The sequence below is a fragment of the Melanotaenia boesemani genome, chromosome 16 (assembly GCF_017639745.1).
Source record: "Melanotaenia boesemani isolate fMelBoe1 chromosome 16, fMelBoe1.pri, whole genome shotgun sequence".
Taxonomy (NCBI): domain Eukaryota; kingdom Metazoa; phylum Chordata; class Actinopteri; order Atheriniformes; family Melanotaeniidae; genus Melanotaenia; species Melanotaenia boesemani.
In genome coordinates, this window is record NC_055697.1 from 7635797 (window position 1) to 7653163 (window position 17367).

General features: G+C 38.3%; 1 protein-coding gene and 1 non-coding gene across 6 annotated transcripts in view; one reads left to right on the forward strand and one right to left on the reverse strand.

Annotated features, from left to right (window-relative positions):
• Nucleotides 1-937: 937 nt before the first annotated feature.
• The window catches only part of LOC121656168 (cilia- and flagella-associated protein 46), an 81603-nt gene continuing 65173 nt past the window's right edge, over nt 938-17367 (reverse strand). For 4 of the 5 annotated variants that reach the window (XM_042011246.1, XM_042011247.1, XM_042011248.1 and 1 more), the window contains 9 exons: nt 10238-10317; nt 9773-9833; nt 9638-9661; nt 8010-8088; nt 7793-7905; nt 3834-3915; nt 3540-3703; nt 1535-1633; nt 939-1376 (listed from right to left, as the gene is read on the reverse strand). In XM_042011246.1, coding sequence (XP_041867180.1) covers nt 1264-1376; nt 1535-1633; nt 3540-3703; nt 3834-3915; nt 7793-7905; nt 8010-8088; nt 9638-9661; nt 9773-9833; nt 10238-10317 — 815 coding nt within the window. In that variant the 3' untranslated portion in view covers nt 939-1263. Of the gene's footprint in view, nt 1377-1534; nt 1634-3539; nt 3704-3833; nt 3916-7792; nt 7906-8009; nt 8089-9637; nt 9662-9772; nt 9834-10237; nt 10318-17367 lie in introns of all 5 variants that reach the window. The other variant, XM_042011249.1, reaches the window with a different exon arrangement.
• trnak-uuu lies at nt 12671-12743 on the forward strand. Its single transcript has one exon. It is a non-coding gene; the product is annotated as a tRNA-Lys (tRNA).

The following is a 17367-nucleotide window of genomic DNA, read 5'->3' on the forward strand; positions in this document are numbered from 1 at the left end:
AGTGTTGAAGTCTTGAGAAAAAAGCCTTGGTGTGTCTGCTGTTTAGGTACAATGATATACAATCATACCAAAACACTGAAGAGTAGCTGTCTGAAATTGACTTAAATAAACCATTTTCCAACAGCTATAGCTCATAAATTAATACATTATTTGATACAAATGCCAAGCATTAAATGGGGCACCTTGTGCCTTAATTCTAGGCCAGGTGTATTAATTCTGCTTGTTGCCTGGAAACATGAGCCCCATCCTTTCCCCACTTTTTATTTCTGCAATCATAAAACTCAACAGATTTTTTTTAATGATCCTTAGAAAAAATCCGACTAACTGTTGCTGGCAATTGCTTCAAAACTGCCAATGTGCATGTTTGAAAGTGGTAATAACATGCTGCAATTTACTTTAGGTCCAAAACATAAATATGATAAGACAGAGCATCAAGTGGCAGTGATGACTTCCACTGCCTCCTTATTTTAGGTTTGACTTAAGTGGAGCTCAGGAAATTACGTAAATATGGCAACATTTAAAGTGTCTTGGCTTGTAGTTCTTACAGTTACACATTGTTGTCTGAAAGGGTGTTTTACCATTGAGAAAAAAGTTCCCCAAAATAACTTTCAGCTCTAAATTAACATTTCCAAGTACAAATACAGTTAAGCCTCATTTTAGTTTATGGGATATATTTAACTACTGTCAGCTGAAGCCAATTAAAGAAAGATCTGGATGTTTTCTTGCTGACACACTTGCACAGCATGTATCAGCAATGATTGCGTTCAGCTGTGGGCTGATATTTAAAATAATTATCTCTAGTTATTTAATGTGACATTTAAAGAGAAGAGAGCTGCAGTCACAGATTATGTCACATAACTCCGCTTTAAAATAAACATGAAAATATTTAAACTATAGAAAGAGAAATTTAGTTTCCTGTTGAAATCTGACTTCAAGCTGTTGTTTTCTGCCTCTGTTTTTATAGATTGATTACACCAGTGGCATGCTTCTTAGTGACATTGTAATTGCAATGTTCATGTGAGTATTTGTAAAATAGAAGTCTAGATTTATCTGTGTACAGATCTGGATTTTCATCAAAATACCAAATGGAGAATGTAAGGTAGGGATTCATGGATGCTTCTTTAATGAAATATTTACAACCCTTCATATGACAGAAGCTTTAGTTTTTTTACATGCAGCAAAAAAGTAAAGCTCTGTGTTATGTATGCCTGTACTTTTTTTGACTTGGAAAATGAAAGAGAAAAACAGAGGGTTTAAAGTATATTAAGGTACGATTAGGTTAGGAAGTCCATAGAGAACACAGTTGAAGGCCGATGGTTGGAGAGCTGACTTGTACTGAAGCTCATCTTCCTTTGAGTCAGTGAGAAGGACTTCATCTGCAGAGAAAGGTGTAATTAGACATGTGACAGACATATTTAACTGTGTGTGCAGCTGGCTCTACATTCAGCTAAGCTAGCATTATAGTGTGATGTGTTGTAAATTGATTGCATGAAAGTGTGAGACTGGATGTGGCTGTGAGCAGAGTGCCCGGTACCGTGTGATACTGTGACCTTGTGATGTGGCATCTCTGAGCTTGTGCCTCTCCTCAGGGCATGGACAGTCTGGCCAGAGGTCCGTCTGACCCTTAGTAAATCTGCAACAAATGATGACATACCAATTGTGCTACCCTATTTTTAAAAAATGACAGTACACTGTAAAATATAAACATGGTGCAGTGAGTTGGAGTCTGTGCTTGGACATTAAATTGTATAAAATGTTGAAGTGGATTAGTTTTTTAAACGAAGAATTTCAGGCCTTCTTTGCTGAATATTCTTATTCACTGAAGCCAAATACTTTCAATGCATGACAGTACTGGACTACAGAAAAGCCAGTTCATCACCCAGACTTTAATCACAAAGCTATGTGGTAAAGTAAAATTCGCCTTTAGGATGGTAGCATCAGATAATTGGACCTCATTTACAAACATCTTCTTACAAATCTTCTTAAGCTGTTTGTATCTTTTCTCTTAGATTGCTGAATACCAATCTCTCTGGAAGTTGATATGCTTTGCAGGCAAATGCCCAAAATGCCCATAAAGAGTCAAGACTTGACCTTTATGGGCACAGACAGGTGATACAGATGAGGTTAATAAACAGAAAATAAACAGGAAGCCAAAAGACTGAAAACAAATAAGAAGATGTAATCTGAAAACTGTCTTCATTTCTAAAGTGATATGTGAACAATTAATTTCTGCTGAACTTGGACAGCGATCCTGCAGTCTGGTCCCATGAGCACATCCAACCAACATTCTGGTAGAGTAGTTGCTTATAAGGGAAGTGGTACACACTGTAAAATAAATTTTAATCTCTCTTTACATACTGAACCTTCTACAATTTGCAAAGCAAATTAAAGACCACATTCATCAGGTGGATCTGGGAGTCACAGGTGACTTGGACATTTATAAAGCGATGTCCTTTCGGTTGAGGGAACAGATGCAGTCTATTGCATCAGTGGCATTAGGAAGACCAGTTAAATCCCTTCTTGACCGAAACTTGACCTTAAATGAATGAAATGAATAAAAAAATAGTGCAAATTTGCTCCATGGGAAATTATAATGTTAGCAAGATATTACAATCGTATCCTATTTATTTCTAGTTATTTTAAAAACATGAGTAATTTTATCACTGTATTTTAATCAGCTGGACAACAGAAGACAACACAAATGACTAACTGATGCTTGACATTCAAATGTTCATAAGAGTACTCCTGAGTGTTCGTAGGATTTGTTTTTACCTAAGAACACATCCAAGAAACAAAGATTTTCATGAATGCCACAAGCTTGATGAAAAGTTTGTAAGAAGGACTTATGAACAAATTTGTTCGTGAGCACAGCTGGTGAATGAGGCCCAATATTCTTTGATCTCCAGGTTGCTTTCTTTGTTTCAGATGACAACATCTGCACCCAGCTGTGTTCGCTTTGGATCAACTTTGTGCACTGATGGTATCACGTTCACATACATAGTGTTCTGTTCTGGGTTTATTTGGACCAGTCTACATCCTGGACTGGTGGTGTATTTGGGATCCACAGGTCTAAAGAGGACTAGTGTCATCTCTGCATCAAACAGTTTTACTTTAGTTTCTATTCTTTTTTTTTTTATTTTATATTAACAAAACTCTGGATCAAGATCCTCATTAGGTCCAGTCTTTGATAATCAGCACTGAATCAGGGTCCTATCCCACAGAACATTTTAAACAGACACTGATGACGATGAATCTTATCTGTTTTACTACAACACCTTTAAAGATGCTCATTCATGGTACCATTCAATGATCTGCAAATATCAACTTGTGAAAAATGTTTTAGCCATGACAGCATCAGTTTTCCAGGCGTCTCCGAGGAAACAATGTCAGGGGATCAGAGGTAAGTGAATTACCCATGTTGTGAACATAATTTCAGGGTAGTGTTATTCTGCTTTCCAACATATGGCTGTAAAAGTTTTAATTACACTCTATTATGACATATTAGGTTGACAGAAATAGAGAATATGTCCAAAACTTACTGTCTAGCACATTGGCAGCATTATGTGAGTTCTGTTGAAGGCTGCTGTGCCACTGGTTGAGCACAATACAGCCGACGCCAGCCCAACTCAACAGCAGAGCAGTCTCCAATGGTTTCTCCAGGGAGAAGCGACCGACACTAGAGAGGTCAGAAGTTGTGAGGTCAGTAAAGACAAGAGGAGAGGAAGCCTAACTTCTGTACACTACCACGTAAAAAGCTTCAACGCTGCCAAAACAAAAAGCCAAAAAACTGTTACGAGTGTAGGAAAGCCCACAAAAAGACAGAACTTCATTACCTCTTTTGGTAACTGAGGTTTGACGGATGATGAACTCTTGCTTTTCTCCAAACTCGGTCAAAGAGCAAAGCCATGCGACACTCTGAGGACAACAAATAAAATTTATATCATGCTGCAACCGAACAATTTATTTTCTCTAAAGCTGATATACTCAATGAAGCATCCGTCTAACGCTAACACAGATAAAGCATATGGTCCAGTGCAGCAAGTTTTACTTTCTGAATTTTTATCTGGCTGCATTGTCAAGCATTACAGATTAAAAGTGATTTCATTTTACACAAGAGCTGTGTATGATGTAGGTGAGGGTAAAGTGTTTAGTTTGTTATTCGTTATTTCTCAGAAAGTCTCTACAAATGGCTCAATTACACCTGTATTTGAACTATTTAGTTATGAAATGTAACAGATACAAAGCAAATAACTTGTTTTATTAACATACATCAATGTGTTATTTTGTCAGGTGACAGAATCAAAGCTGTTCAGAGAGAGGCGGAGATGCTGAGGCAGGTGGAGAAGCTGGTGAGCTTTAGTACTCAGAGTTGTAACATAATAATAAAACTTAATCATAACATGGCATACTGAAATGTTTGCTTGACCTACATTGTATAGACATAAAGTGTAACTACACCCTCTACTTTTTGTGTAACTCCACCCACTGCCGAATTTGAAAAATGCCTGAAACTTCAATAGTTGGTGTGGGAGATGTGTGGTGATCAGGGAGCAGAAGGTGGGCGGGTCGGGATACACAGGCAGAAATGATTGGCAGACAGCAGCTCAGCTCATTAGCAAGATTCACAAAGCACCTACGCCACAGAGTGGTATTTTACTTATCAGTCTGAGCCGTTAGTGATGTTACGCTGGCCTGTCAGCGGCTCCAGCAGCTCTGGAAAGCTGTGGAGACTCGCGGCAGGTTGTGGCAGCTGCAGGAAGTGCTGCTGTTAGTTGATGCTGCTACTATCTGAGCTGCTGTCTGTCACCAGGTGAGGATCAGCAGGTAAAGAATAAAATCCGGTGTTACAACCCTCAAAAGCACAAATCTGTCCCATTGCATGAATATTTCATCAGAAACTCTGTGAAAGAATAGAAGTCTGAAACTAGCAAATCTACCGTGGTTTTCTATGCCTGCAAGGTGAGGACCCATCTATCTGCACCTGGAGGGAGGGGCTATGGGGTTTTTTAAATTTTCTCCTGATGTAGATAACCTCTCTATGTCACGAAAACATAACCGGGTTTTACCCTGTAGCGGGCCTTATGAGCCCATTTTTACCCACAAAATCCCATTTTTAAAATAAATAAAAATTATACTTATTTTATCAACAATATGTGATTTTCATCACAATTAAGTAATACTGTGTTGTTTACAGCTCAAAAAACAATTTTTAGGTGCACTACCCCTTTAAAAAGGTATTTTCATTTGGTACAGATTCTTGAAAAATAGACCATAATGATGTTAACATGTTTTTTTTTTTTTTTTTTAATTAAAATAATAATAAAACTGATGATAAACAACAGATAAACAAATTCCAGTCTCCCTGTGGGATTAATAAAATATCTTCTGTTTCATTTTTCATTTCATTTTCCTAATCATAATGATCACAAATATATAAATATATGTATTTACTATGAGGATGATATTCTGTGTGTAAATGGTTTATTACTGTGTTTACATTCAGAACTTTTAATGGGCTTTTTTTGGCATCAATATGTTATTTTGTCTGGTGATAAAAGTGAAGCAGCAAAGAGAGGAGCAGATGTAAGTTGAGCTTAAATCTTTCTATCAGTCTTTTCTTGATCTTCTTACAGAAACCATTCATAAAAATAATCTAATATTTAGTATAAACAGAAAAATATTGATGTCCATCTCTGCATAGAATATTTTGATGATAAACTTTTGTTTGTTCAAATTATCTGTGTGCTCTAATTTATCATCATACTGCAATAAATATTCTCTAAACCAGGGGTGGCCAACGTCGGTCCTCGAGAGCCACAATCCTGCAGGTTTTCCATGCATCCCTGCACCGACACACCTGACTTAAACTAATGAGTCATTGTCCAGATCTTTATAGGCTGTTGGATCTATTTAATTTGAGTCAGGTGTGTTGGTGCAGGGATGCATGGAAAACATGCAGGATTGTAGCTCGAGGACCGATGTTGGCCACCCCTGCTCTAAATCTATCATAAATGCAAAAGACAAACTTGCCTTCCGGGGACCTCTTTAGGACACTTTTATGTCCCTATGCCCTTACGTAAGTTTGAATGATGGAAATGAGTGGAAAAGGTTTGGTTTGATATTCATCACTTTTAGAAAGTCTCTGCAAATTATTCAACCACATCAAGTTTTAAACGGGACATAGCATGTGCCTGTATCAGGGAGTTATCAGTGTTTTTCATCAGTTTTTAGCAGCAGTTTCCAAAACAGAAATTGTGGGAAGAACCTGCCTGGATCCGTCACATTGTGTTTGTCAGCAGAGTCATCCACCATCCACCATACTCTTATGTCTTGTAGTTATTCTGGCTGACTTCCTCCAACATTTGTGTCTGTGTGACACAATGCCTTCCATCTACTCCAAGTATTGTACAGGTGTTGTCAAAGGTTTCCTCCTTCAAGTGGTGAATTATGAAATGCTGCTTTTATTTACCAAGACAAAGATGCATATCAACATAATTCTTAGTTAATATATGAGTGCAGATGGTGCAGCCGCTGTAGGACACCTTTATTCTCAGAGAAATGTAAATCTGCCATCACCTAATCATTTTCTGTCAGCCAAAAAAGTAGGAATGATCCTGTTTGTTGTGAAAAACAGTTGGAATTCAGTCCAAGGTGTCAGTCACGCTATAGTTAGCAGCACTAACGCCAGACTACCGGGTGGCACATATGTCTGGCCTGGGGCGACGAGCAAGGCCGACCTGACAATCTGCCAATCACACTGGGAAAAAACATGCTGCCCTATTTATTTTTTTCCAAGGCACTGAAAAGGGAAAGAGGCCTTACATAATGACTTAGAACCAAGGCACAAGCCTGGAGTCTATTTGTCCCGTTAACAGTAAATAAATTGCAGCAGCTTGGAGTTCTTTAAGAGATAAAATATCTGAAGACCAATATCAAGATGCTCCTTTGGTAAAAGAAAAAGAAAAAAAGAAAGAAATACACCCAGCAATTATTGGTTCCCCATAAGTCATTTATCAACTGAGACAGTCCTAACTAGACTGAAATGATTTAACAATGTGTGAATAGTTTGGCTCAGAAGATCTGCTATCTCTTATGATTTTAGACAATCATCCAAATACAACTTATGAAAATAAATAAATGCAAATCCACAAAGAGAAAAAAAAACTTGGTATATTTCATTACACAAGTCTTCAGCTACATGTCCACATGAGCTCAGCTTTAACAGCCCTTTGAAAATTCATGTTTGCAGAGAAGCAGATGTTATTTCCACATTTAATCAATGAACGGCAGCAATAAGTGTGATCCACGACTTTCACTCCGAGTTACTAATGCTCACCTAATTTTCTCTAAAGCATTATTTTACAGGCATTTCCTAAAGCTATGGAAATGATATGGCAAGTTTTTGATGATTAAACCTGCAAATACTCACCGCAGAACATGGAATTTTCTATCTGCACAGTTTTGGGAATTTAAGACTGACGTGTCTGAAGAGATTAGGCCTTCTGCTGCATTTTCTGTTTTCATAATCTGCAAACAGCTTTGCTGCACATTTAATCTTTTCATTCCTTACTAAAGTTGGTCACTAATTGTTTTATTCTTATTAAACACACATGTGAAAAATATGTTTGTGGTTTCATAATATCTAGCATATTATGTTAGAAATATTTCTTTGTCTTTATCTTAATTTTTCATGTCCATACATAGTAAAATTCATATAGAGACAAACATTCAAATGGCCTCATGTCAAACTAAAATGCAAGGAGGATAAATGTGATGTGTGACTGTACAGTACCAGAGAGATTGAGGGCTGCTAGTTTGGCAGGTGGAATGTTTGCCATGAAGTGGTCCTTCCCCAGGTAAATAAAGGCACTGGATCTGCACAGCACCTGCTCTATCTCAGCAAGACTATAAATAAAAAGATTTGTTAGCAGAGCCGAAGTAGCTGACTAAGCTGTAATGTACAACAGATACGGTTTACCAGCATGTTCTTTGCAAAATAATATACAAACCTGCTGCCCATGAAGCCCTCTGACAGATGGCTGTGGGTTTCCAAAACTTCTTTCAATGTCTTACATAGACTGGTCCCTCCTGTGCCATTGCAAGACAACATCATACAGTCATGTAATTCTAAGGTTTTATGTATCCTGGACAAAATGAAATACCATCTGGTCTTTAATAGAGCTTATAATGAGATAAATACAATCTCAGATTAATAAAATAACATAATAAATCATGTAATCTTTTATTAAATAAGATGGAAAAACATTGTAAAGAAATTAACTAAACCCTTCCTGCTTCCATTAGAATAAAGAGAGGAAGTAGCAGCTGGGTGCTGCCTATCAAATAAACCCGAGTAATTGACCGTCATCAGGTATGAGCACCTATAAAAGCAAAAAAGAAGAATCTAAAAAGTATCACCTTTTTTATGATACCTTAATGATGTGGGTTATAAAGCCATTTCCAAAATAATTTAGAGTCTATGTTTCTATAGTAAAAGACTAATCAAAGAGGAAAGACTCAAAACCGTTGCTAATCTACATAGATGTGGATGTTCCAGCGATATCGCCGCAATATCAGACTGTGCACTGTTCAAAGGAAACTAAAAACCCAAGAACAACATGTCAGACTTTACAGGCCTCAGTTAACATGTTACATGTTAAACTACATTAAAGTACAAATCCAAAAAGACTGAACAAGTATGTCTTTAACAGAAATCATCTTCTCTCTATAATAAAAACATGTGGGCATGGTTTAGGTTTGCAAAGTTGCGTCTGAACACATTTCAACACTTCTAGGACAATTTTGTTTGTGCAGATGAGACTAAAATTGAGGTGTTTGATCATGTTTGATCAATTGTCAAGCACAGTGGTGGAGAGTTGATAATTGGAGCTTTTTTTCAAACACAAGACCTGGACACTTGAGTATTTGAGTGGACCATGAATGGCTCTGTATACCAAAGTATTCTAGAGTCAAACGTTAAGCTTTCTGGCTGACAGCTAAACCTTCAACACATTTATCCATAGCACAGCAGATAATCAACAACAGAATGTGTTAAAAAGAAAAGAATGAAGGTGTTGCATAGCTCTGGTCAAAGTTTAGAACCCAAAATAAAGTCCAGACTAAAATGCTGTACAGGGAACTCAAGAGAACTGTGCATGAACAGATGCCCACAAATCTCAATGAAGTGAAGCAATGTTATAAAGAAAAGTGGGCAAAAATTCTTACACAAAACTAATACAACAATGAAATTTCCCTCTGGGATAAATAAAAGTATATTTAATTTAATTTCCATTTTATTCTTGCATATGGATTCATAAAGGACCTCAAGAGAAGTTTTTATTAAAAAGTTCACACTTGCACAGAAAAGGACATGGAAAGTAGAGCACCCCGTCTTTACAGTGGCAGTGCTTGGCTATGATGTTAAAGAGAGAACATTAATCACAGCAGAACTTGGTGTCTTGGGTTTTTAAACACCCACTATGTATCTGGGAGTTTACACCACCCAGACAGAATGTAAAGTAAATGCAGCTAGCATATTTTTCATCTGCTCTAATCTGGTATACATGCAGAAATAAATAAGTATATTAAATACGCCAATAACAGAAATTATCTGTATGAATCAGTTTCATTTGCTTACCACAACTCTCCTCATCGACAATATCTTTAAAAGGCAAGTTAAGAACCATAGTCCATCCATGACAACTTCAACACACAGTCGTAGTGTTTAACTAGACTTACTGTAAAAGGACGTCTTTAATAGGAAAAAGGATACATTTAAATTGATATGTGTCCACGGGGAAGGTGTAAGAAGCGCTTGCATGACTGGCAGGTACCTGAGTAAATTTTTTGTTATTATAGCTTAAAAGCAACCACATCTACAATTATTAAATCATAAAAGACAAAATAAATTAATGATACGTTGTGTAAACACACACACATATATGTATCTGCCAAGAGAAGTCACAAGAGAGAATATGCAAGAGGAGTTTATGACTGAGGAGATGGCAAAAGAAATGTAAGCAAAAATAGTTAGAAAAAAAAGAAAGTAGTGCAGAGACAGAGAATAAATGCTGAGAAACTAGAAATAGGATCATTATGAAAACCATTATGTAATTGATTGAAAACCCACACTTAAAAGAGAAGCAGGAGCGACTTAAATAATTGCCAGTGTTGACAGCAGGTAAAAGTAATATTGCCGTCTGTATCTGGCAGACCCAGATTAATTTACTGAACTCACGGCTTTGATGGTTTGGCTTTGATCTCCCTTCCCCTTAGTTCCTCTGCCACCTTTGGTCTCCTTTTTGTTGTCACTTTCAACTACCACAAACAGGAAACAGAATTAATACATACACTTGTCTGCAGGGTAGATAACACAGCTTTTGGACTGGTGGAAGCAAAAAAAAAAACAAAACAAAAAAAAAAAACTTTGTTAGTATTTGCAAAGTCGATGACATTTTTTTGATGACAGCCACTAAAAGTTTTCCCAGACTGCAACACCTGCCATAATCTATTTTTGATAAAGAATTGAATTCAATTATTTACCAAATTGTTTGGTTTAGTTTAAATCAACCTTTAATTACTGGCAAAATGAGGTTATAATCAGTTTATTTTGTTGTTTTGTATCCTAAAGATGGCCAGCAGTGCTGCAATGACGAAGTTTATAGCCATACTAAATATGTCTATATGTAAGGTGACACCAACTTTGATTCCTCTAAAATTAGCAAAGAAATGTAGTGAAATCTGACTATTTAACAAGCTAAAATTGTCTGGCATTTAAGGATCAGCAAGGCCAACATTTAACTTGAAAAAGTAAAATATAATTGACATTTATTATATAAATTCCTGAAGCTGTCATTGCCCTGAAACAGCCCCAATTTGAGAAACCACACTTCCCAACTTGTTAGTCCAGCATAGAGCATCACATTACAGCTGTTTTGCTGTACAGCATTGCAGCACACACCAGCAACTGGAAATCAACAGTGTTTGCTTTTAATGCGCACAATAAATGATCTACCAAAGAAATGTAAGACGATGTTACCGGAGGAAGACAGGTAATGAAGAGATATTATGACAGAACAAGAGTCAACATAGGACTGACATTTACTTACTGGAGAGAGCTAGGAAAAGAGGCAGGATGCAAGATGGACGCTAAATTAGTCGTTTTTAGGGGGTAACAAAATGTGTAAATTTGCCAAAGCTCAGTAGTGGGGCTTTAAAGCAACACTACAGCCCACCGGGACAGAAGCAAAACGTTGTGAGGTGAGGTTTCTAAGCATCAGAACAGTGCAGGGCAGGTGTTGCTGCTTTACAGTCATTTAAAACATGGAGTCAGGATGGGACTTTGAAACGCAGCAGTCACATGACCTATTTCCGCCTCCAAAATGTGGACTTGTTGCCTGGTAATTGTTAGGCAACAATTGATGTGGCATTTGATGAAATGCAGAGAAAGTCTGTTGTTCTGTGGGGTTATTTGTGGATCCAGTAGCATTAAAACACTGAAAATCTTGTCTGTGGACATGAATAAATAAATAATATTTTTGTGACTATTTCCCATTTAATCATTAGGCTGGGTTTCCAGAACATGCATATTTTCACATATCTGTTGTAATGACTGCCACAACCTTGCCAGCGGCACCAGATGTAACAGGTCAGTGTACTGAGGGAAATCATCAAGGTCAGGAATTATTCCGATGAATGACTATACAAGATAAATTAATCAGAATTGTTTTGATAGGGCCAAATTAAACTGCCCTTTATTCTTTATCCTTTCAGCTCTGACCAGATATCATCTTTTAGTCAGAAAGATCATACAGAGGGAAAGGACTTTAACTTGAAGGAAATCTTTTTATAGTTTGTTCTAATTTTTTCTTTGAAGGGTTCATGCAAAGTACAGCTTAGAATATTAAAACAGTCCTCTAAAATGAGATTTCAAGCACTGCATCTTCTTGAGACAACGGCAAACTTTGTGATGTCAAAGCTATGGTAATGAGGGTCCAGTGATGGTTTCACATACATAAATTTACTTTACAGCTACCTTTGAACAATGACTTAAGTGATGCAAATTATTCAACCTTTAGAAAGGTAAAGACAGCAGGATCTGAATAAGTTTTCTGTCTTTTATCCGCCAAATTATTTGTGTTTTGTTGCCCAGAGGAAAAAAAAAGAAGAAGAAGAAGAAGAAAAAAAAAAAAAAAAAAACAATTGGGGAAAGTTCTAAAGCATATCACCCAAATGAGAGTGGAGTTATAAAACATTTGGGTCTGGGTTAAGTAGGCCCGAGAACCGAAGGCGGTGTGAAGGCCTGTTGTAATTGTAGCGTTTTTTTCTGTATTCTTATTATTATCTTTATCCTTAAAAGTTAATGGCATTTTTGGGGAATTGAACGCATCTACATCTACATGTAAAAAATTGGATTATGAATTGGCCACGCCCCCTGGTGACAGGAAGTCATGGTTTTTACTTGAAGACCCACTTCTCTGACATTTTGGATATAACCAGGTCCAAACTGCGACAGACAGCAGAAAACAAGTTAGTGATGATATCTAGTGAAAACTGTTGTTGAAAGATAAAGGACCCCTCTTCTCCAGCTCCTTGACCACAAAGACAAACACGAAGGTACAAAAAGTAAAGGTGAGCGGGAAATTTTACTCACCGAAAGTGTGTTTCAAGGGCCTGGGTAGCTCAGATGGCAGAGCATCAGACTTTTAATCTGAGGGTCCAGGGTTCAAGTCCCTGTTCAGGCGTGTAGAAATGATCTTTTTCACTTCATTGCTCACCCTCACTGTTCCCTCTGTCCTTGGCCCTTAAAGCTAGGGGTGGCAACTTATTGCATTTAATCGCGTTAATCTATTTTTTGATCTCTAATTTTACTGTTACTGTATGTGAGTTTTTTTTTTTTTGAATAAGGGGGATACAAAACAAAGGTCAGTCACACCCTAAAGTGGACATTGATTGGCTGTTATTGTGTTTAGGCTTGTCTAGCAAAATGTTGATAGGCTCTCGTCGTAGTTGGGAGGGCAAGGTCAGGAGCATAGGTCAGGAGTCATTAGTGGGAGACATGAAAATGGAGGAGCATGTAAGAGTTGTTGGTCCTATGAATGGAATATTTACTTTTCAGAAACGTTCTGAAGGCACCATTGATAAAGGTAGAGTGATATGCCTTCTTTGTAAGAAGTTTGCCTACCTATTGCTATTTGGGGTTGACAGGACACTTTATTGATGGTGAGTGGAACCTCAACTCATTTACACTTACCATCATGAAAACAGAAACCAGGAACTTTGCTGATGAATGTGCCGAACAGTTTCTCAAGGTGGCAAATGACTGGGGAATTGAAAACAAGATATCCACCATCGGTACAGACAGTGCAGCAAACATGCTGGCTGCTGTGAGAGACCTTCCACACATCGCCTGCAATGCTCACATTCTCCAGAGGGCCATCACGGTCTGCCTCAATAGCAGTGGGTCTGCCGGTGTATTAGCAAAGTGCCGCAAGATTGTTGGCCATTTTAAACAAAGCCCTGCGAGTACCATAAAACATGACGAGCAACAAGTTGCACTTGGAAAAAAGAGGGAGCATCTTATACAAGATGTACCGACCAGGTGGAATTCGACACTGGCAATGGTCTCATGTCTGCTACGCAACAGAGAGGCTGTCCAGGCGACGTTGGAACAACAGAACAATCACAGATTGGTCATGCCAACCGAGGCTGAGTGGGGGAAACTGCAGAGGCTGGAGGTCCTGCTTGAACCATGCAGGTAAGCCCAAATAAACACCTGTCCATTTTAATTATGTAAACAAAGATCAAATCTGTAAAACAAACATGAAAAACATTAGGCAGTTACTTTTAAGGACAATTAAATTGGAAATCAGTTACACTTTAAATACCCAGCTAAGTTTATTCTGCAAAATTATCCACTTATGCAGGTATGTGACTGAGCTGCTGGGTGGTGAGGCCTACGTCTCTTGCTCTGTAGTGCTGCCTGCTTTTTGCCATCTGGACCGTGTCATGGACATCACTGATGATGATCCAGCCTATGTAGTAAATTTCAAGAATGCCTTCCAGAGGTAACTGGCAGTACGGCGAACTGATGCAAACAAGACATGGTACATGGTGGCCACAGCACTGGATCCATGTTTTAAGAACTTGAAATGTCTTCCAAGAGAAAAGAGGGAACAGGGAAAGACCATAAGGATAAGCTGGACTAATGAGCCCAATTTATCAAATCAAACTTTATTTACATAGCACTTTTCACACATGAGAAATGCAACACAAAGTGCTTCACAAAATAAAAATGAATAAAATAAAAAAAAACAGCCTGCTGCACTTAGTATTCATTCATTTATCCATTCATCCATCCATTCAGGTGTGGACCAGTCTGGAGAGCATGCTCCAAGCAGCAGAGCCCAGAAGAGCAGAGACTCTCCAGCCCCCCACAGAGGATGATGAACCAGCTCAGAAGAAGAGGAGGAGCGTTCTCCTGCTGGGGTCTGACTGATTCAGAAGAAGATGGAATGGAGTCTAGAGAGCTGCAGCGCTACAGAGCAGAGCCCAGCATCAGTATTGATGACTGTCCCCTGCAGTGGTGGTATGCTCACTCAGGAGTCTTTGAAAAGCTGTCAGTCCTGGCAAGCAAATACCTGGCCTCCCCGGCAACATCTGTGCCTTTTGAGAGACTGTTTAGCCTTGCAGGCCACATAGTGCAAAAGAAAAGGGCGACCTTGCTACCAGAAAATGTGACCAAGCTAGTCTGTCTCAGTGACTGGCTGAAGAAGAAAGAAGAGGCAAGAGGTCAGCATAGCTGCTTTGTCTTCTGTAGCCACCTAGAATTGATGGCTTGATGGTATTTCAGCACTTGAATTTGGGATGATAAACAATGTTATTTTTGATGTGCTAATTTACAGCACTGGGATTAATGAGTCTTTAATTTTTATCTGAAGCTGAAGGAAAGCAAAAAAAATGTGTTCAATACTTGTATAGCTCAGAAAGTGTTCTTGTTTTTTGATGTGTTAACTACAGCACTTCATATGGACCTGATGTTTTGTTTTATTTTCATTTTCTAGTTATTTGGAGATTGACAAAACAGTAATATGGTTGAAACTAAAGGTTGCAGTCAGCACTTGGGACTAGTGTTAAGTACAGCAAAATGTAAATTGCTAGGACTGCATCTGTTCAAGTCTAATAAAAACAGTAAATGACTTTATAAAGCCACTTTTTTAGTTATATCAATCTTTTGATCTGCCAAAATAATGAGTTTAATGAAAATATCTCAAGGTAAGGGCTTTACTCAGCAATTTTTAGGTGAGATTAAAAAAAAGAGATTAATTATATTAATTAATTACAGATCATAATTAATTAATCTCTCAATTTTTTAATCTATTGACAGCACTACTTAAAGCATATGCTGTGCACATTCCAAATACTTCTAAGTGAACAAAGTCTTGTCCATTTGTAAGGACACTTTTTCTTTACAAGGTGTGCAAAGTTTTTCCTATCGTCATACAACAGAAATATGACACAAGACCATTGTTCCTGACCTGTTGTGGATTGTTGGTCTCTTTCTTCAGTTTCCAACAAAGGCTTTGCAGTCTTCATTTCACGGGTGCAACTAAAAGCTGTAAAATGCTTATGAGACTTCATCTGTGTTTCAAACGCTCCGTTCGACCTTTACATAAGTACACCCTCTGGCAAATTACAATTTTTAGGCCCGAGCACCGAAGCAGTGCGAAGGCCTGTTGTAATTGTAGCATTTTTTCCGTATTCTTATTATTATGTTTATCCTTAAAAGTTAATGGCATTTTTGGGTAACTGAACATGCTCGAAAACTCAAATTTTTCCTACCCCCGGGACTGTTTGGGCAAAATTGAATGAGAGTGCCACCTATTTATGATGCCCCGCCACTGCACGTCATCAATCTTTATGAAATTCGCTACACACATTCTAAATGCTCAGGCAAACAAAAAAATCCTCTTGGAGCAATTGCCTAAAACCAACAGGAAGTCGGCCATTTTGGGTGAAAGTCGCCATTTTGGCGTTTTACTCACGTCGCTTAAAATCATATCCCTCCTAGAGATTTGATCGTACTGCCACTAAAATTGCTCAGGATGTTCAGAAGGCATGAGTCTTTAAAAGTTATCAAAAGTTTTCTATTAGGAGAAAGGGCATAGAGGGGGCGGGGCCTCAAAGTTTGATGTCTTGCCGTGAAAAACCAAATTGAAATAACTTCCACATAAAACAACATATCTGAACCAAAATGGCCATGTATGATGCCAGTCCCATCCTGAACACATCTACATGTAAATATTTGGATTATGAATTGGCCACGCCCCCTGGTGACAGAAAGTCATGGTTTTTACTTGAAGACCCACTCTGACGTTTTGGACACAACCAGGTCCAAACTGGGTCAGACAGCAGAAAACAAGTAGGTGATGATATCCAGTGAAAACTGTTGCTCTACGCTGCATGGCGAGACCGTGGCGCCATGGCATCATGAATTAGTACAAAATCCCTCACTTTTTCTCCAATCCACATCAGACTTGCAGTCATTAATCAGGGCCTGGCCCTGAACAGATCTTTGTGACCAATTCCGGTCTAGAACCAGACCCCCGCCCACTTTTACCAGAAAGTGCTTTTTGTAAGACGTCGGAGTCCTTCTCCTCAGGAATGAAACTTACACACTTGAAAGTGCTTCACAACAGGTCAAATCCTTTCATGATACCACAATAAAAAACTTAAGTTCCTTCGCCAAATGTAACCATGGTGAATAGTGGTCCGACGCCATGACACAGGAAGTCCTTGTAACTGACCCATTGTAATGTTGATCTCCACCAAACTAGCCAGGGAGGAGCGCGGTCAGGCCGGGAACTCAGCCCTATTGACATATGCTGAAAAAATTGCAATATGGCTCTATAGCGCTCCCTACAGATATTTAATTGATCATAACCGCCCACTACATTGGCCGATATGGCTGAAATCCGGCATATTGATAGAACTTGGAAGGATGTACAAAAAAAGCCTCTTGGACCTATATGATAACTTCAACAAGATATCACCCATTTTGAAAAAAGTGTCATTTTTAGGGTCATTTTTGCATGTTTCTTTGCCTTGAATTTAAACTATCTTCTCCTAGAGATTTGATCGTGCTGGCCTCAAAATCAGTCTGAACACTCCAGAGGCATCTGTGGTCAAAAGTTATCAAAAACTTTCCAATAGGGGGTGGCGTTCAGTGGCGGCGCCTCATCAAGTTTTTGTGTTTCGCCATCAAGTACGGAATCCATTATTTCTGACATACACTCAGTCTGCACCAGATTGGACATGTTTCACTTCAGTTCCATGCTGACACATCTACATGTCCAGATATTGTTATCT